This window comes from Salvia splendens, chromosome 5 (genome assembly GCF_004379255.2).
Source record: "Salvia splendens isolate huo1 chromosome 5, SspV2, whole genome shotgun sequence".
Taxonomy (NCBI): Eukaryota; Viridiplantae; Streptophyta; class Magnoliopsida; order Lamiales; family Lamiaceae; genus Salvia; species Salvia splendens.
In genome coordinates this window covers 11,224,007-11,241,086 of record NC_056036.1, presented here as the reverse complement: position 1 = coordinate 11,241,086, position 17,080 = coordinate 11,224,007, and the positions used below count along the sequence as shown (strand labels likewise).

Sequence of the window (17,080 nt, the reverse complement as noted above, 5' to 3'; positions counted from 1 at the left end):
GACGTTGGACCTCCAAAGCAGGCGCGTGGAGCGGTAGACCCTAAAATCAACTTGCCGTGTAGAGCCTCCACAATGGCGGATATCTCGGGCGGACGCCGGCACCGCTGCAGACACCGGAGTTTCGCGACTTTCTGGGACGTCTGCCATTGCATTGACACGACGGACGTTCCGGCGGACGTTCTGATTTTTATTATTTTTTATGAATGTCCATCGGGATGTCCTTGGGATGTCCTTATGACGTGGTAATGCAGTAGTGAGAAGTGTTTTTGAAAAGTACGACGGGACATCCGTCCCATCGTGGATGCTAAGGAAGTGTGGTACACGTCATCAGGACAGGTTTTTTAATTTTATACGCTACCGCAGAAGGCAATTTCCAACTTAAGTCGGCTACCTCCGCTATAAAAACCCTCCTCTCCACCTTGGTTTTCATACCTAATCTTCTCCCAATTCTCTTCTTCCATTCCTTCCGCTTTTGTCAAGGTACGATTTCTGTGGTTATGATTCGCTTATATGATACGCTTATATGATAAGCCATTGTATTTTCTCCTTGCTTTAGGCTATGGATTGGTTTTTCTTTGGTTTGGATTTTGAGATCTGGATTCTGTGTTTCTCGATACATCTGTTTGACTATATGTTTATAAATTGTTGCCTTGGATCTTATGATTTTTGTTTTCAATTTTGGTATCTGCTATACATATCTGTTACGATTCTGTTTTCGTGGAATTATTGTTTGACCTGATGGATTCAAAGGTTTTTTTTCTACGTTTACATTCGTCAATCGTTTCTCCTTGATTATTAATTAGGTATTGATAATTGATCTGTTTTATCTGTGAGCTGTTCTCTGATACTATTGTTTTATTAATTGTTGTCATGGATCCTATGATTGTTGTTTTCAATTTTGGTGTCTGTTATTCATATTTGTTACGATTCTGTTTATGGGGAGGTTGTGCACCTAATGGATTCTAAGGTTATCTTTTTCTACGTTTACAATCGTCGATCGTTTCTCCTTGACTAGTAATTAGGTATTGATAATTGATCAGATTAAATCTGTGAGCTGTTTCCTGATACTCTTGTTTGACAATACAGATGCAGATCTTTGTGAAAACCCTCACCGGTAAGACCATCACCCTTGAGGTGGAGAGCTCCGACACAATCGACAACGTTAAGGCCAAGATCCAGGACAAGGAAGGTATTCCCCCGGATCAGCAGAGGCTTATCTTTGCCGGCAAGCAGCTCGAGGACGGCCGCACCCTTGCCGATTACAACATCCAAAAGGAGTCCACCCTCCACTTGGTCCTCCGTCTCCGTGGCGGTATGCAGATCTTTGTCAAGACCCTCACTGGAAAGACCATCACCCTCGAGGTCGAGAGCTCTGATACCATTGACAACGTTAAGGCCAAGATCCAGGACAAGGAGGGCATTCCCCCGGACCAGCAGAGGTTGATCTTTGCCGGCAAGCAGCTTGAAGATGGCCGCACCCTTGCCGACTACAACATTCAGAAGGAGTCCACCCTCCACTTGGTGCTGAGGCTGAGAGGAGGAATGCAGATCTTTGTCAAGACCCTGACGGGGAAGACCATCACCTTGGAGGTGGAGAGCTCGGACACCATTGACAATGTCAAGGCAAAGATCCAGGACAAGGAAGGCATTCCCCCGGACCAGCAGAGGTTGATCTTTGCCGGGAAGCAACTTGAGGATGGGCGTACCTTGGCCGATTACAATATTCAGAAGGAGTCAACCCTGCACTTGGTGCTGAGGCTGAGAGGAGGAATGCAGATTTTCGTTAAGACCCTGACTGGGAAGACCATCACCTTGGAGGTGGAGAGCTCTGACACAATTGATAATGTGAAGGCCAAGATTCAGGATAAGGAGGGAATCCCACCGGACCAGCAGAGATTGATCTTCGCTGGAAAGCAGTTGGAGGATGGAAGGACCCTCGCTGATTACAACATTCAGAAGGAGTCCACCCTTCACCTTGTCCTCCGTCTCCGTGGTGGCTTCTAAATGTTGTGAAATTTGCTATCATTTGTCGTTGGTGTCTGGTCTTTATTCGGTCTGTTGGTCTTTATTCGGTCTGTTGGTGTCTGGTCTGGTTTTATCTGCTGTTCTGAACTGCTGCTGTTATGAAGTTGATGTTCATTTCAATACCTATTGAACAATTAGGTGGGGTTTCCCCCCACTACTTAAATAAATTGTCTTTCAGTATATTTCGTTCTTTGTTTTCTGTCTGAATGCAGTCTTGCATCTTCTCCATATAATGTGTTTTCATCATTCCTGGAGTTCGTGTGGGGTTTGTGATCTTGCATTGCAGCTGATATTTGCTTCTTGATATTTCTCGAGATCTTAGATATTTCTTTCAGCCTTCTTTCTGCCCTTGGATATGTATATTGCTTCACCTGAGGCTGAGGATTAACCAGTTAAAAACATTTCACCTAATCCCATCTTCATGGTGGCTGCTCCATGTCTATTTGCATCTCACCTGTATTCCAATTTAAGGGGGGAATTGAGGTGTATGTCTGTTTCTAAGTTTTCACCGCCGCCATTGCTGAAAATTGGACGGACTTTGTTTGTAGGTTTATTTTCTATATAGTAATGATATCAAAAAATTGTATACATACTAGTATGCGATATATAAAATTTGGATTAATAAAATAAGTATAAATTGTTTTACATTAATTTAATTTATTATTTAATAAAAATATATACTAATAATTTTGAAAATAAGAAACACTTATTTTCCATATTGTAGGTTATATCTTCTTTATTTTCTAGATTATTTAGGTATTTTGTCTTGTTTTTAGATTCTAGTTAATTTAGGTATGTAATATTATTCATATTATTTTACAAAAATATTAATATAATAATTATGATGACGATGATGATGATGATTATTATTATTAGTATTAGTATTACTAAACTATTCTTATCCTTATTTGCAATTTATTGTAAATTTGAAGATTTGATTAAAAAAACTATTAATTACTTTTATTTGAGCTTATTTATAAAATAGTTCTGTAATGTCTTTTTTTTTCTCATTCCCTATATTTTAAGTACCATGATCTTTTAAACTAATACTACATATATTTATTTATTTATCTATAATATTCGAACTCGATCAATAATTCGACTAACTGAACCATAAACTAACAATTTTAATTGATCCGATTTTTAAACATTGATATAAAAATATACAGTACTTTTCTTATTTACTCCTTTCGTCCACCACTAAACGTCACATTTTCGTCCGTCTACCAATAAATATCTCATTCATTTTTTTATTACTTTTGGTAATGAATCTTACATTCCACTAACTTTATTTTATATCACATTTCACTATAAAACTATACTATAAAAGTATGACGCGTCTTCCAACTAACATGTTGCACCTACTTTCTACTATATTTTCTTAAAACTCGCGCCCGATCAAAATTGACCTTATATTGGTGGAAGGAGGGAGTATGTTTTTTCACAAGCAACCTAACAAATTTATTTAGTTAGATTGTGTACAGTAATATTTTATTTGGAATGACAAATATTTAAATAAGTTTAATTAACAAAGAAAATTTGCATGGAATATTATTTGCCAGCAATAAAATATTATTATGTCCGTCCCACAATAAAAGCTATATTTTGTCATTTCGATCCATCCATTCACATTCTATTAAAATTAATATAGAAAAGTTGGTCTCATATTTTATTAACTTTTTCAAACTCATTATTTTTTTATATTTTTTAAAATTTGTGATCACATGAAGTGTGACTTCTGAATGAGGATGTATAAAACCAAATCTCAAATAATACTTCAGCATAAAATTTATTGTTGTTTAAAATTAAATCAAAATATAATAAACAATACGAATACGGTGATTCAGTTCGCAACACAATCTCTTGGAAGATCTGAGCCTTTGAGAAACCATTTCAAAAATCCCTTCTGAGATCTGTCTCTCATGGCTCCCGCCGCTCCCAAGTCCGGTGATGTCCTTTTTGCCAGTGTAGATCGCGTTGTAAGTGTTGACAGAAAGTAATTGCTGTTTTCCTATTCCTATCTTCCTGAATACTAATTGGTTAATTTTTTCGTTCTGTTACGATTGATTGCGGGACTCGATTTCGGTAGAACGCGGAGCTCTTTACTCTGACCTACGGTGCTATCGTGCGCCAACTGATTACCGATCTGGAGGATGTGGAGGAGGTTAACAAGCAGCTCGATCAAATGTAATTGATTGGTCTCTCTTTTTTACTTTTTTAGTCCAAAATAACTATATAAACAATCAATGATTTGCGATAATTTTCTTTGCAATCATGTCGGGTTACCAGCTGAGTTTTTCAGTACTTGAATTGTTCCACCGCAGGGGTTATAATATCGGGGTCCGTCTGGTTGATGAATTCCTTGCCAAATCAAGCGTGTCAAGGTGTGTCGATTTCAGGGAGACAGCTGATGTCATTGCCAAGGTTTTACCACGTATTCTCTTCTTCATACAGTTTTTGTGCTTTTAAATTGAAGGAATCTGTGATTTCTTTATGGTAGGGGTTACCTATCCTTCTGTTAACTTCATTGGGTATAGTTAGGAAATGAAAATGTAATTTTGCTGACTGGATACATGATTTCAATTTAAGCAATTGTAATGTTTAGTTGTTTGAACCTATCAGGAAATGATTTCAATCAAATAGGCAGAATAATATTTTGATGCTGAATTTGAAGTGTAATAAGAACAAGCATCACAGGCATAAAGTGTTTTAAATGTGGAAAAAGTGTTCAGCATATCGTGTAAAAACCATACTTATAGTAGCTCTCTCAAACAATCTTCGCTAAAACCAAATCAGGTTTACTAGTACTAGCAAGTGATATACATAATAGATTTGCTAAAACTGCTGAATATATAACTCATGGCAAACAAGTAGCATCTGCAATGATGAAAAACAAGAGAGTTATCACCAAATAGGGCTTTAATGTATAAAAGGGGTCGAGTGTCTTCAAATTTTCTTCATTGGATTTGTAGAGCCTTTACCTAGATCCCTGCAACACCCTTTTTAACCAAGCTCTTTGACAAAGGCAATGTCTCTTCAACAAGTGTAGTGGCTGCACCTTGAACTGTAGCTCTTTGACAAGGCAAATGAAACCTGTTTTCCACTAAGAATATCATTTTTAACATGCAACTTCACAAATTAAGCCTCTGAGTTAGGACAGGTGATTTCTTGAAATTCCAGGCAGTGGCTGAACCTGAACTGTATCCACACATTGGGGACTGTAGGGGTATATATTCATTATAGTTGGGTTTATTCATGGGCAAATGTAGGTGGTGTCGATTTTATGCGTAGTTTTGGGGTGTACATTTAGCTGAACAAGCATACTCTCAGATATAACCTCCATTACAGGCTTGCCTTCTCACTGAACGAAGAATCACTTTTTGCTTATAATATAAGTACCAGAGGCAGAGGCTTATGCATATATTACAAGTAGTAAAACTCATGAATTTCTTTAAAGCTCTCCATGTGAACTCAATGCTGAAAATGTAGTACTACATGCATAGAGTCTCAGTTATTTATATTCTTGTGTGATTATTTATGTTCTCATATCTCAATACTATCATTCTTCTACAGGTTGGATTCAAAATGTTTCTTGGGGTCACTGCCTCCGTCACTAACTGGGATGCAGAAGGGACAACCTGTAGTCTAATTTTGGAAGACAATCCTTTGGTAGACTTTGTTGAGCTTCCTGATACCTGCCAAGGTCTTCATTACTGCAATATTTTAAGTGGAGTTGTCAGAGGGGCTCTTGAGATGGTGAGCATTCTACTATATGTCTATATTTACTAAAACCCCTATCCATCATAAATCAAATGATCTAATCTGAGGCTGTTTTGAGTGCATTTTTGTTGATGTGTCATTTCAGAATCTGATACTTAAGTTACTTGTGTGAATAATCCCTCTTGAAGTGCCACTCATTGGTGTCCTTATTTTTAAATAATCTTACATTCGTTTTTAGAATATTTGGGGAAGGATTAATAAGTTGTGAGCTTATAAGCAGTTAATTCTCTATTAAAGTGCAGACTAGCACTTCTTGAATAATTTACAGAGCTAATTTAATGAGGGCAAAAGAAGTAAGAAGTTGGGTCAGTGGGACATTTGATCTTCTAAATTATGATCCCTTTTAATTTCCCTTTCGGGTTCGCTTTTCCTTTTCTCTCGCCTTCTATATATTGTACTTTGTTGATGGGCTTTGTTTAGATGAAGTAACAACAGCTTGTGAGATATAATAGTCATAACCAGACTCATTCAAGCACTACCACACTTTTCCAGTTATCATTTCTATTCTTTTGTTTAGGTCTCAATGAAAACTGAGGTCACGTGGCTACGTGACATGCTTAGAGGAGATGATGTATTCGAGTTGCAAGTCAAACTTCTGAAGCAAGTGCCCGAGGAGTACCCATACAAAGATGATGAGTAACTTGCTTCTTTTGCTCTCAAGTGGCTACAGTCTATATTATTATCCTTGTAAGTTGTAACTCCACTCTTCATTTGGATATTTTGCACTTCTTTTGGTGTAGCTACATTTGTTTGCTAGTAATATTACGTGGAAGGACATTACCCATATTAAAATGAAAAAAGTAATAAATTTATTAAATTACTATTGCTTCCTCTTGCAGCTCCAAGTGCTTAGATATTTGCTGTGTTTGTTTGCGGATTTGTACTCATATGCTTTACCAGTTATGATGTGTTAGTTGGGGCCTAGAATATGTCGTTTCCTCTACCTGTTTCTAATTCATCTGATTTATTCATCTATGGATCTAAAACACTTCCATGAATTACTATTACAACTTCGTCTTGGATTAATGTCGATTCCTATGCTAACTTTTGGCATTTCTTTTTTCATTTATACCAAAATCTTCAAAATTTATCATTGGTGTATCACTTTTGTCCTCATAGCAGTTGGGAAACCTGTGAAGCTCGTAGTCTACTTGTTATATATTGTGTTTTCTGCTATTGCTGCCAAGTGTCTGTTTCTCATTGGATGAACTTTCTGAATCAATTACGTTGTCAGTTGTCACTGAGTGGAGTTTGACGATAAGATTGAAAACTTGGTCGGGTCCTAGACCATGCAGGAGTACTTCAAAAACCCTTAAATCATTTTTTTAATTTTCAAAAGTTATCATTGAGTGTCCGAGGATAGAATGGATACATATTGAAAAGTTAAAAAATTAATAAATTGAGGTCTCATTTGATAATGTATCCAGATAAAAATCGTGATTTAATTAGTATTGGTTTTATACTAGTTGTTGTTTGGCAGATGATATTAATAACAAGTTAAAAATAATGAGGTGTTTAGTTGTTTAGGTTATTTCGTACAACTACTAACTATAGATTGAACTGAATTTTTACCTATTTCAAGTTAATCGATGCATATTTCTATTTGGGACATCACTAGTTAAATAAGTTAATTTCTATTTTGGAAAACTTTATTCTATCTTCTACTCTATTCTTACTTTTTGTTTATTTATCTTTTCCCCCACTGAACTCACTAAACATCACTTTTTTTTCTTAAAGTGAGAAGGATTGATTTAACTTTCTTAAAATCCACCCACACAGTCATCGTTGCGCTGCCCACCTCCTTCCATATCGGTGACTGCTGATAGCGGCACCACCAACTGTCCCGTTTCCTCGTCGATGCCCACCAGTGTCAACATTAAACAAGCACACACGCCACTTTAAACAATGCCTACATCGAATGCGCACCCCCCCCCCCCCCCCCTCTTTAAACCTCACTTGTAATCACTCGTCTTTCCGCCTCGCACAATTACACACAAACCAATCTCTCTTAAGCCTCCCAATTCCCAGCACACAACCATCTTTGAAAATTGAGCACCAACTCAAATTCTCCAGATAATGGCAGTGTGAACTTGCTTGCTTGTGATCACCAACGACAGACTCATAATTATAAGTGTGAGCTTGCTTGTCTTCTGATGGACACACTTATTTCATAACTTTATAAAAGCAAAATAAGTGTGAAAATAAAGTGCTGCTTTCTACTCTTTGTAGTGCACTACAATTTAGAAAATCATTAACATCTATGCACTGAATTTTCATGAGTTCAGCGCAGCAAGGTCAAATGGAAAAAGTCTAAAGATTGGTCCGTGACATCATATATTACTAATATTTAGTTTGCAATCTAGTATAGTATACAAATCAATTTAGCTTAAATCATTTGCAGACAACAAAGCACCTGTGCAATCCGTGAAGACATATTTTCTCAAATAAGTAGAATAATACTCGTCTAGGATTGAATCTGGTCCTAAATTCTTAATTAATTTGTCACTGCCACTTGAAGAGCTCTCTCATAGTGTGACAATGGGAAGATTTATCTATTGAAAGATTAATTCGAGTGATGTTGATTTGGTTTCAACTTTAATACTAGGAATCATGCCACTTGGTTTCATATTATCATGTTAGATACGATTGTCATCTAATGACCAGTAATTTTTGAGATATACTCTATCCGTCCCCGAAAAAAGTTTCATTTAAGTTTAATGCAAATTTTAAGAAATACTAGTATAAAGAAAAATAGTAGATTGTGAGTCATATTTATATGTGTTAGTTTTATAATAGAATGTGGATAATTTGAGTTAGTATAATATTAGACCTACTCATTATTTGTAGTAAAAGTAAATTCAGACTATTATTAAGGGACATATTAAAATAGAAAAACAAAACTACTAATAGAGGACGGATGGGCCATACTCTATATAGAAGTAACAATTTAATATGATTATAAAATATACTATATGCCAATAATGTATAGGCATCCCACTTATTTTATCATCATCTTGGAAGCATTAGTAGTAAATACTAGTAGTAATCATTTTCAACAAAAAAAAGGAACTCCAAGTGATCCATCCTTCTCCTCCACAGCATACACACTCGAATTAACCTTTTCTTCCTCCACCATCCGCCGCCGCCCAATGGCGGGCGACGGCGACTGCGCGCGATGCTGCTTCAGCTTCGTGTTCACCTCGGGGCTGGCAGCACTGTTCCTATGGCTGAGCCTTCGCCCCTCGAAACCAAACCTCTACATCGAAGAATTCTCCGTCCCCGGCCTCAACAACTCCGGCGCGGCGAGGAACAACCACAGCATCCTCTTGAAGCTGGGCCTCCGAAACCAGATGAAGGACAAGGGCGTGGGCTACGCCGACATAAGCCTCCTCTTCCTCTACAACTCCACCCTCCTCGTCGCCAACCACACGCTTCCCGCCTTCTACCAGGGCCACGGCAAGACCGCTCACCGGACCCACGCCGTTGAGGCTGAGGGGGTGCCGTGGGCGGCGGCGGCGGCTCTGTCTACCAACGGGAGCGTGAGGTTTAGGGTGAGGGCGGCGACGAGGGTCAAGTTCAAGATTATGCTGTGGTTCACCAAGAGCCACGCCTTGCGGGTCGCCGGAGATGTGGAGGTGGGACCCTCCGGGAGGAACGTGGTGAAGAAATCGATCAAGTTGAAGTCTGGCGTGGCGGGGCCCCGGAGTCGGTGGCTGACATTCAGCGTTGCTACGCTCTTCACTTTCTTCATCTTGTAAACAATTTTTTTTTAAGTAAAGGTTAAAAATGGTTCTAAATATATGGTCATTTTACGATTTTATATCTCGTACATTTTAACTCGGGCTAGACTCAGTCCAAAATGGATGGAGCCGTCAAATAGTAACAGTCAACGTGTGTTAACCCGATTTTGACCTAATTAAACTCTTAATTTTGATTATTAGCGTCCTTGAATATCATTACTTCTTCAAGCTAATTTGTTGCTCCATTAACAATTTCTTCAAATTTTCATTACAAATCTAAAAATGGAGATGAGAGCAATTAAAGATATCAGCATAGGCGAAGACCTCACTCCACCCCTTCGCCCTCTCGCCGCCGTCCTCCACGACTTCGCCCTAGCTCCCATGGCTCCGCCTGCTTCTCCACCCTTCCTCAGCATCCCTTATCCCATTTCGGCGATAATTCCCACTATATCCCAACTCATCTCTACTGTTCCCTCAGCTACTCCGCCGCTTATTCTGCCATTCATTCCTCTTCCGGTGAACACCGCATTGTCTCCAACTCTCCTTATTCCTTGTGGGACTCCTCATCCGACCTCTGCCTTGTCCTCCGCTTCCAGAATCTTCCTCAAGAATGCACCTTTTCGCCTCAATTAGGAGTAAAAAATGAATCCCTTGGTCAAGATGGGGAATTTTCCCAAGGCCTAGATGGTTGTTTGGAGAGAATCACCGGTTTGGTGACCAGATGTTACGATCCGAGCTCGTAGCTTCCCTATATTAGCTCGCCACTGCCGAACTCAGTGACTTCTTCGCGGTCTCCCTATCTTAGCTCGTCACTGCCGAACTCAGTGACTTCTTCTCGGTCTCCCTCTCTTAGTTCGGCATTGCCGAACTCAGCGATAATACGCAAAGCAACTCTTGAATGAACAATCGAGGATCGTATTATTGAATCAACAAGAAGTTTACACGATAGAAACAATCACACGAAGAGGAGGAACTAGATCCACGATCTAAGCTCCGATTTACAATTCAACACTATACTCGACATAACCGAAAGAAATAAGCAACTCCTCTACTTATACTCTTCATCTTAGCTCACTTAACTAACTAACATCCACGTGCTCGACTCTCATTGGCTGCAACACGTCATATCTCACGTGATGATTGCCAGCTGGCTTGAGTTAGTTACACAGCAACTAACTCCTACTTAACTCCCAACTTCCAACGACTTCCTTTATAGCTCGCTATCTTGTGTTGCATGCATTTTACGCATGAATGATCATGCATGCAACAATACCCCCGACTTAAGGTTCCTTGTCCTCAAGGAACCAAGGGAAACGCTCGGTGATCACGTCCGCGAATTCCCAAGAAGCATCGGCAGGGGATCTATCTTTCCAATGGATCAGCCATTTTGTAGCCGCTTGATTGTGTCGCTTCACCATTTTTCTATCCAGAATCGCTTGTGGTATAGCATCATTGATATGAGATGTAGATGGTAGATCTGAAATAGGCCCGAGAGGAGGTGCAGCGGGCTTCAGTAATGAAACATGAAAGACATCATGTATAGCAGCTGATGAGGGTAAATTCAGCTTATAAGCTACCTTCCCCATTCTATCCACGATCTGATATGGTCCAAAAAACTTAGCTTCGAACTTGTGGTGTTTGCCCCGAATAGATTTCTGCCTATAGTCTTGAAGCTTCAGCCAAACCCAATCACCAATCTGAAACTCTCTGTCAAAACGATGAAGATCAGCTTGTTTCTTCATTCTTGCTGCAGCTTTCTCAATATTTTTCTTTAATATGACAATCATCTCCTCTCTATCTCTCAAAGCAATGTCTATAGCTTCAATATCTGAATCCCCAGGTAGGTATGGGACATGTAAAGGAGGTGGAAATCCATATAATGCTTCAAAGGGAGTCATCCGAATACTCGAGTGATAAGTAGTGTTGTACCAATATTCGGCTAATCCCAGCCATTGAACCCAAGAGTGTGGTTTCTCTCCCATAGAGCATCTCAAATAACATTGTAAACATCTATTAACAACCTCAGATTGTCCATCGGTCTCAGGGTGATAGGCTGTAGAATATAGCAATTCCACACCCAATAAAGTCATAAACTCCTTCCAGAAAGCTCCCACAAACACAGCACCTCGATCACTCACAATTTTAGCAGGCATGCCATGTAATTTGAAAACAAAATCCATGAATATTTCTGCTACTTTCTTGGCTGTAAAAGGATGGGACAAAGCCATAAAATGAGCATACTTACTCAACCGGTTTACCACCACAAATATAGTGTCTTTTCCATGCGAAGTAGGTAAAGCCTCTATGAAATCCATAGTGATATCAGTAAAAATTGCAGCAGGCATAGGCAGGGGTTGAAGTAATCCAGCCGGGGAAGTAGTGCTTGGTTTATATCTTTGGCAAGTCACACACATCCTCACAAATTCTTTAACATCCTTCATCATTTTAGGCCAATAACACAAGGCAGAGATCCTCTTGTAAGTTCCCAACACACCCGAATGGCCAGCTGTTGCAGACTCATGGAATATAGTTAGAATTTTGGCCTTCAAGAATACATCATTTCCAACTACAAGTCTGCCATTTCTCCTTAACTCACCATTTTTCCAGCTAAATTTAGGGTGAGAAGTAGTATCAGTCTGTTTTGCATTCAAAATTAATTGAATTTGTTGATCTGCTTTCCAAGATTCCTTAATCTGCTCAATTAATTCCAAGGGAATTATAAGAGAAGTTAGAGCAAATATCATAGATTCTGGCACCCTAGATAAGGCATCAGCCACTGCATTATCACATCCTTTCTTGTACCTTATCTCATAATCGAATTGCATAAGTTTTGTCATCCAAGCTTGTTGAGTTGGAGTTGTCAACTTCTGCTCAACCAAATATTTGAGGCTCTGATGATCAGTTAGGATTATAAACCTCCTACATTGCAGGTAGTAATACCATTTTTTTACTGCCATCAAGATAGCCAAGAGTTCTTTTTCATACACAGACAGGGCTTGATGTTTAGGAGTTAAGGCTTTGCTGATAAAAGCTATAGGATGTTTCTCCTGCATTAGTACAGCACCAATACCCACTCCAGATGCGTCTGTTTCAACTACAAACTCCTTGGAGAAATCGGGTAAAGCTAAAACTGGTGCAGATATCATAGCACTTTTTAATTTATCAAAAGCCTCTTGTGCTTCCTCAGGCCAACTAAATGCAGCACCTTTTGTCACCTCTATCAATGGTTTAGCAATGACTCCATAATTGTATACAAATCGCCTATAATATCCAGTTAAACCCAAGAAGCTTCTAACATGTTTAATCGTTTTTGGTCTTGGCCAATTCTTAACCGCTGCTATCTTGGCTTCATCAGTAGCAACACCATCAGCAGAAATGACATGTCCCAAGTATTCCACCCTTCTACACCCAAAACTACATTTAGACTTCTTAGCTAGAAGGCTGTGCTGCTTCATTAAGTTCATCACAGCCTTCAAGTGAAACTCATGGTCTTCCTTACTTTTGCTATAGATCAAGATGTCATCAAAGAAAACCAAAATAAATTTCCTCAAATGCTCTCTGAAGACAGAATTCATCAAGTTTTGAAAGGTGGCCGGAGCATTTGTTAATCCAAATGGCATCACTAAAAATTCATAGTGACCGGAGTGAGTTTTGAAGGCTGTTTTATGGATGTCCTCCAGCCTCATTCGAACTTGCCAATAGCCAGACCGTAGATCAATTTTAGAAAACCAAGTAGCCCCACCCAACTCATCCAAAAGCTCCTCAATAACCGGTATAGGATATTTATCCTTAACCGTGATAGCATTTAAAGCTCTATAATCCACACACATGCGCCATGATGAGTCCTTCTTCTTGACTAAAACAATAGGGCTAGCAAAGGAACTCTCACTATGCCTTATAACTCCAGATTTCAGCATTTCATCAATCATAGTTTCAATGATATCTTTCTGTTTGGAAGCATATTTATAGGGCCTTATGTTGACAGCATTAGACCCCTCTTTCAAAATGATTTTGTGATCTTGCTCCCTCGGTGGTGGTAATGAACTTGGCTCTGCAAATATGGCTTCATTCTCATCCAATATCAGTTTAAGTTCTGGCCATATTTCCTCTGTACTGATCTCATAACAGAAGGAAATTTCCTCTTCTATTGAAGGCATCAGCTGGCTGATCTTTCTTTCATTTTCATCTTTTTCTTGCAGGTTGCAGATATGTAAACAATGTAATTGATCAGATTTTGGTGACCATAGCTCTCCTTGCAACTTCACAACCGCACCAGATAATTTGAATTGCATAGTCAGCTTGTTGAAATCCCATGTAATCTCACCCAAGGTAGACAACCAAGCACCACCCAATATCAAATCATAAGTTTCTAAATGAATAAGATAGACCTCAGCTTGAAATGTTGCTCCCTGCATTTCCCACTCAAGGTTACTACATTTCTGATTGCATTGCAGTAGTTGTCCATTAGCAACCTCTACAGCCTTAGAGCTCACTGCAGTGAGTTCACACTTAATCTTTTTAGCTACTCTGGAACTCAAGAAGTTATGAGTACTCCCAGTATCAATTAAGATCTTTAAAGCCTTTTTCTGACAGATTCCCCTAATCCTCATCAGTTGAGGTCCATTCTTACCCCAAACAGCATGTAAAGACAGCTGGAGATCCGGTTCTTCACCATCCCTTGTTTCATCTGCCAAATCTGCTTGTTCCTCACTTTCTGCTGTGTCTCCCAGCTCAATCAGTTGTATAACATAAAATTTCCTCTTAGAACATTGATGATTAGGAGTGAATTTTTCAGTGCACCAGAAACACTCCTTCCTAGCTCTTTTTTCATCCATTTCTTTGGGTGATAGATTAGTGCTAGCTCTAACACCACCCAAACGATTAGGCTCCTTATTACCTCCACTCCAATTGTTAGTATTCACCACAGGTTTACTATTAGTGGTGACTGCCAGAGGCTTACTACTCGAGTAATAACTGCTATTAGAATACACATTACTCTGCATCACCTTAGGCTTAATTCCTAAAGCCTTCACAGTTAGTTCTTGCAATTTAGCTAATGAGTAAGCCTCAGCCAAGCTCTTAGGTTTAAACATTCTCACTGGCATTTGTAGTTCATCAATAAGTCCAGATAAGAAAAAACTAAGTGCTTGATCCTCTCTTATACTAGCTCTCGGATACAACTCATCAAAAGTATCCATGTATGATTGTAGCGTACCTTTTTGTTTGAGATTCCTCAGATCTGCAAGCGGATCCTCAAAAGCATGAGCTCCAAAGCGAGCTGCTACGCACGAGATGTAATATCTCCAATCAACATACGCCTCATTTCCATGTAGAGTCAAAAATCCTCTATGCCATTGGAGAGCTTTTCCTTCCATATGAATTGCTGCTACCTTTACTTTCTCCGCCTCTGGTACCCTTGCTACTTGAAAAAAATATTCAGCTCTCATCATCCAACCTTCAAATCCTTCACCATCAAATTTAGGAAACTCATATCGAGTAGATCTTCCCCAATCTGATTTTCCTTCGCTACTTCCTTCACCATTATCCATTGCTGCGTTGTTTTTCTGATTCTGCAAATTAATCGTAGCGATTGCTTGCCTCAATTCCAAAATTTGGATTTCCTGCTCATGAATGACTTGATCACGCTCACTTAACTTCTGATCCATCAATTCCGCCATTTTCTTCTCCATTTCAGCGCCTCGCGTCACCGTTCCAGTTTCCGGAGATCGACTGCTCTGATACCACTTGTTACGATCCGAGCTCGTAGCTTCCCTATATTAGCTCGCCACTGCCGAACTCAGTGACTTCTTCGCGGTCTCCCTATCTTAGCTCGTCACTGCCGAACTCAGTGACTTCTTCTCGGTCTCCCTCTCTTAGTTCGGCATTGCCGAACTCAGCGATAATACGCAAAGCAACTCTTGAATGAACAATCGAGGATCGTATTATTGAATCAACAAGAAGTTTACACGATAGAAACAATCACACGAAGAGGAGGAACTAGATCCACGATCTAAGCTCCGATTTACAATTCAACACTATACTCGACATAACCGAAAGAAATAAGCAACTCCTCTACTTATACTCTTCATCTTAGCTCACTTAACTAACTAACATCCACGTGCTCGACTCTCATTGGCTGCAACACGTCATATCTCACGTGATGATTGCCAGCTGGCTTGAGTTAGTTACACAGCAACTAACTCCTACTTAACTCCCAACTTCCAACGACTTCCTTTATAGCTCGCTATCTTGTGTTGCATGCATTTTACGCATGAATGATCATGCATGCAACACCAGAGATATAAATTTGGAGGGCTTTGCGTTCGGTAATGACCAATGCAGTGGAGGTTCAAGAAATAAACGACAGTTGCTTAGGAATTGTTGTTTACAGTGCCGCATTTTCCTGGATCAATCACAGTTGTTCTCTAAATGGTGACGGTTTGATGATGGGGAGGTTACACGAACGAAGGGCACATAATTAAGGGTTGCTGCAAGAACTAGGGTTCTTCAAAGTAGAAGAACCGAGAAAGAAGAAGAAGAATCAGAAAGAGAGCCAAAATTGGGGATTTGAGAGTGTGGCGAATATGAGAGTGAGGGGAAAAAAGAGGAAATTGGGGTTTTGTTGTTTGGAAGGAAATTGGGGGTTTGAGAGTGATTATTATTTTAGAAATAATTTAAAATTTATCATCAAAACGATTTAACACATGTTGACTGTTACTATTTGATGGCTCCGTACATTTTGGACTGAGTCTGACCCAAGTTGAAATGTGTAGGATGCAATAATTCAAAACGTAATGACAAAAATCGTAAAATGACCATATGTTTAGAATCAATTTTGGCATTTATTTTTTTATTTTTTTATTGTTGATATTAATTGGGGTTATTTGAGAATCTGATTTCCAATGAGTGAGGGCATTGTAATTTGGATTTTAAATTTTAGAGGTAGTAATAAATTCTTACTCAATTTAGGTGTATTTTTTTTATAAATTTGAAATTAAAATTTAGATGTTTTTCAGATTCGTAATTGATCAATGTTTTTTTCAAACTCTATAAGAGATGTCATCTCATTATCAATTTCATCACTGCATTTTTTACGGATGGTAAATTCTGACAAGAGTCGACTATGAGCAGTAAATTTTAATACTTCATCTTCAATAATTGTCCACTTTGACTCTGATATGAATTTTGAGAAATATAAAAAAAAGTGAATTGAAAAAGTTAGTAGAATATGAGTCTCATTTTTATATATTATTTTTATTATAAAACGTGAGAGGTATGAGTTAGTGGAATGTGAGGTCTACTTACTATTTATTGTAAAATGTGAAAGTGGACAATTAATGGAGGACAGATAAAAATGATAAAAGTGGATAATTAATGGGGACAGAGGGAGTACTAGCGTGACTAGTGAAATTTAACTGATTACTAGAATTAAAAAAAACAGCTTAAAACTAAGTCGTCAAAATCTTGATAGGATTTGAGGTTTCCTAAAAATGTATCCATCTTCCATCATGTGTATAAAATGTTTGGCTTTGCCC

General features: G+C 38.8%; 3 protein-coding genes across 3 annotated transcripts; all 3 read left to right on the top strand.

Annotated features, from left to right (window-relative positions):
- The first annotated feature begins 348 nt into the window (after positions 1-348).
- LOC121804617 (polyubiquitin) lies at positions 349-2,205 on the top strand. The gene is made up of 2 exons (XM_042204226.1): positions 349-480; positions 1,087-2,205. The coding sequence occupies exon 2, from the start codon at positions 1,087-1,089 to the stop codon at positions 2,002-2,004; it is 918 nt and encodes a 305-aa protein (XP_042060160.1). The 5' UTR covers positions 349-480; the 3' UTR covers positions 2,005-2,205.
- A 1,629-nt stretch (positions 2,206-3,834) lies between these two features.
- On the top strand, positions 3,835-6,631 carry LOC121804618 (trafficking protein particle complex subunit 3-like). The gene is made up of 5 exons (XM_042204227.1): positions 3,835-4,004; positions 4,115-4,212; positions 4,350-4,449; positions 5,599-5,781; positions 6,323-6,631. The coding sequence occupies exons 1-5, from the start codon at positions 3,948-3,950 to the stop codon at positions 6,443-6,445; spliced, it is 561 nt and encodes a 186-aa protein (XP_042060161.1). The 5' UTR covers positions 3,835-3,947; the 3' UTR covers positions 6,446-6,631.
- A 2,155-nt stretch (positions 6,632-8,786) lies between these two features.
- Positions 8,787-9,625, top strand: LOC121803009 (protein NDR1-like). The gene has a single exon (XM_042202710.1). It carries the CDS (start codon positions 8,787-8,789, stop codon positions 9,561-9,563), a length of 777 nt encoding a protein of 258 aa, XP_042058644.1. The 3' UTR covers positions 9,564-9,625.
- Positions 9,626-17,080: the final 7,455 nt, after the last annotated feature.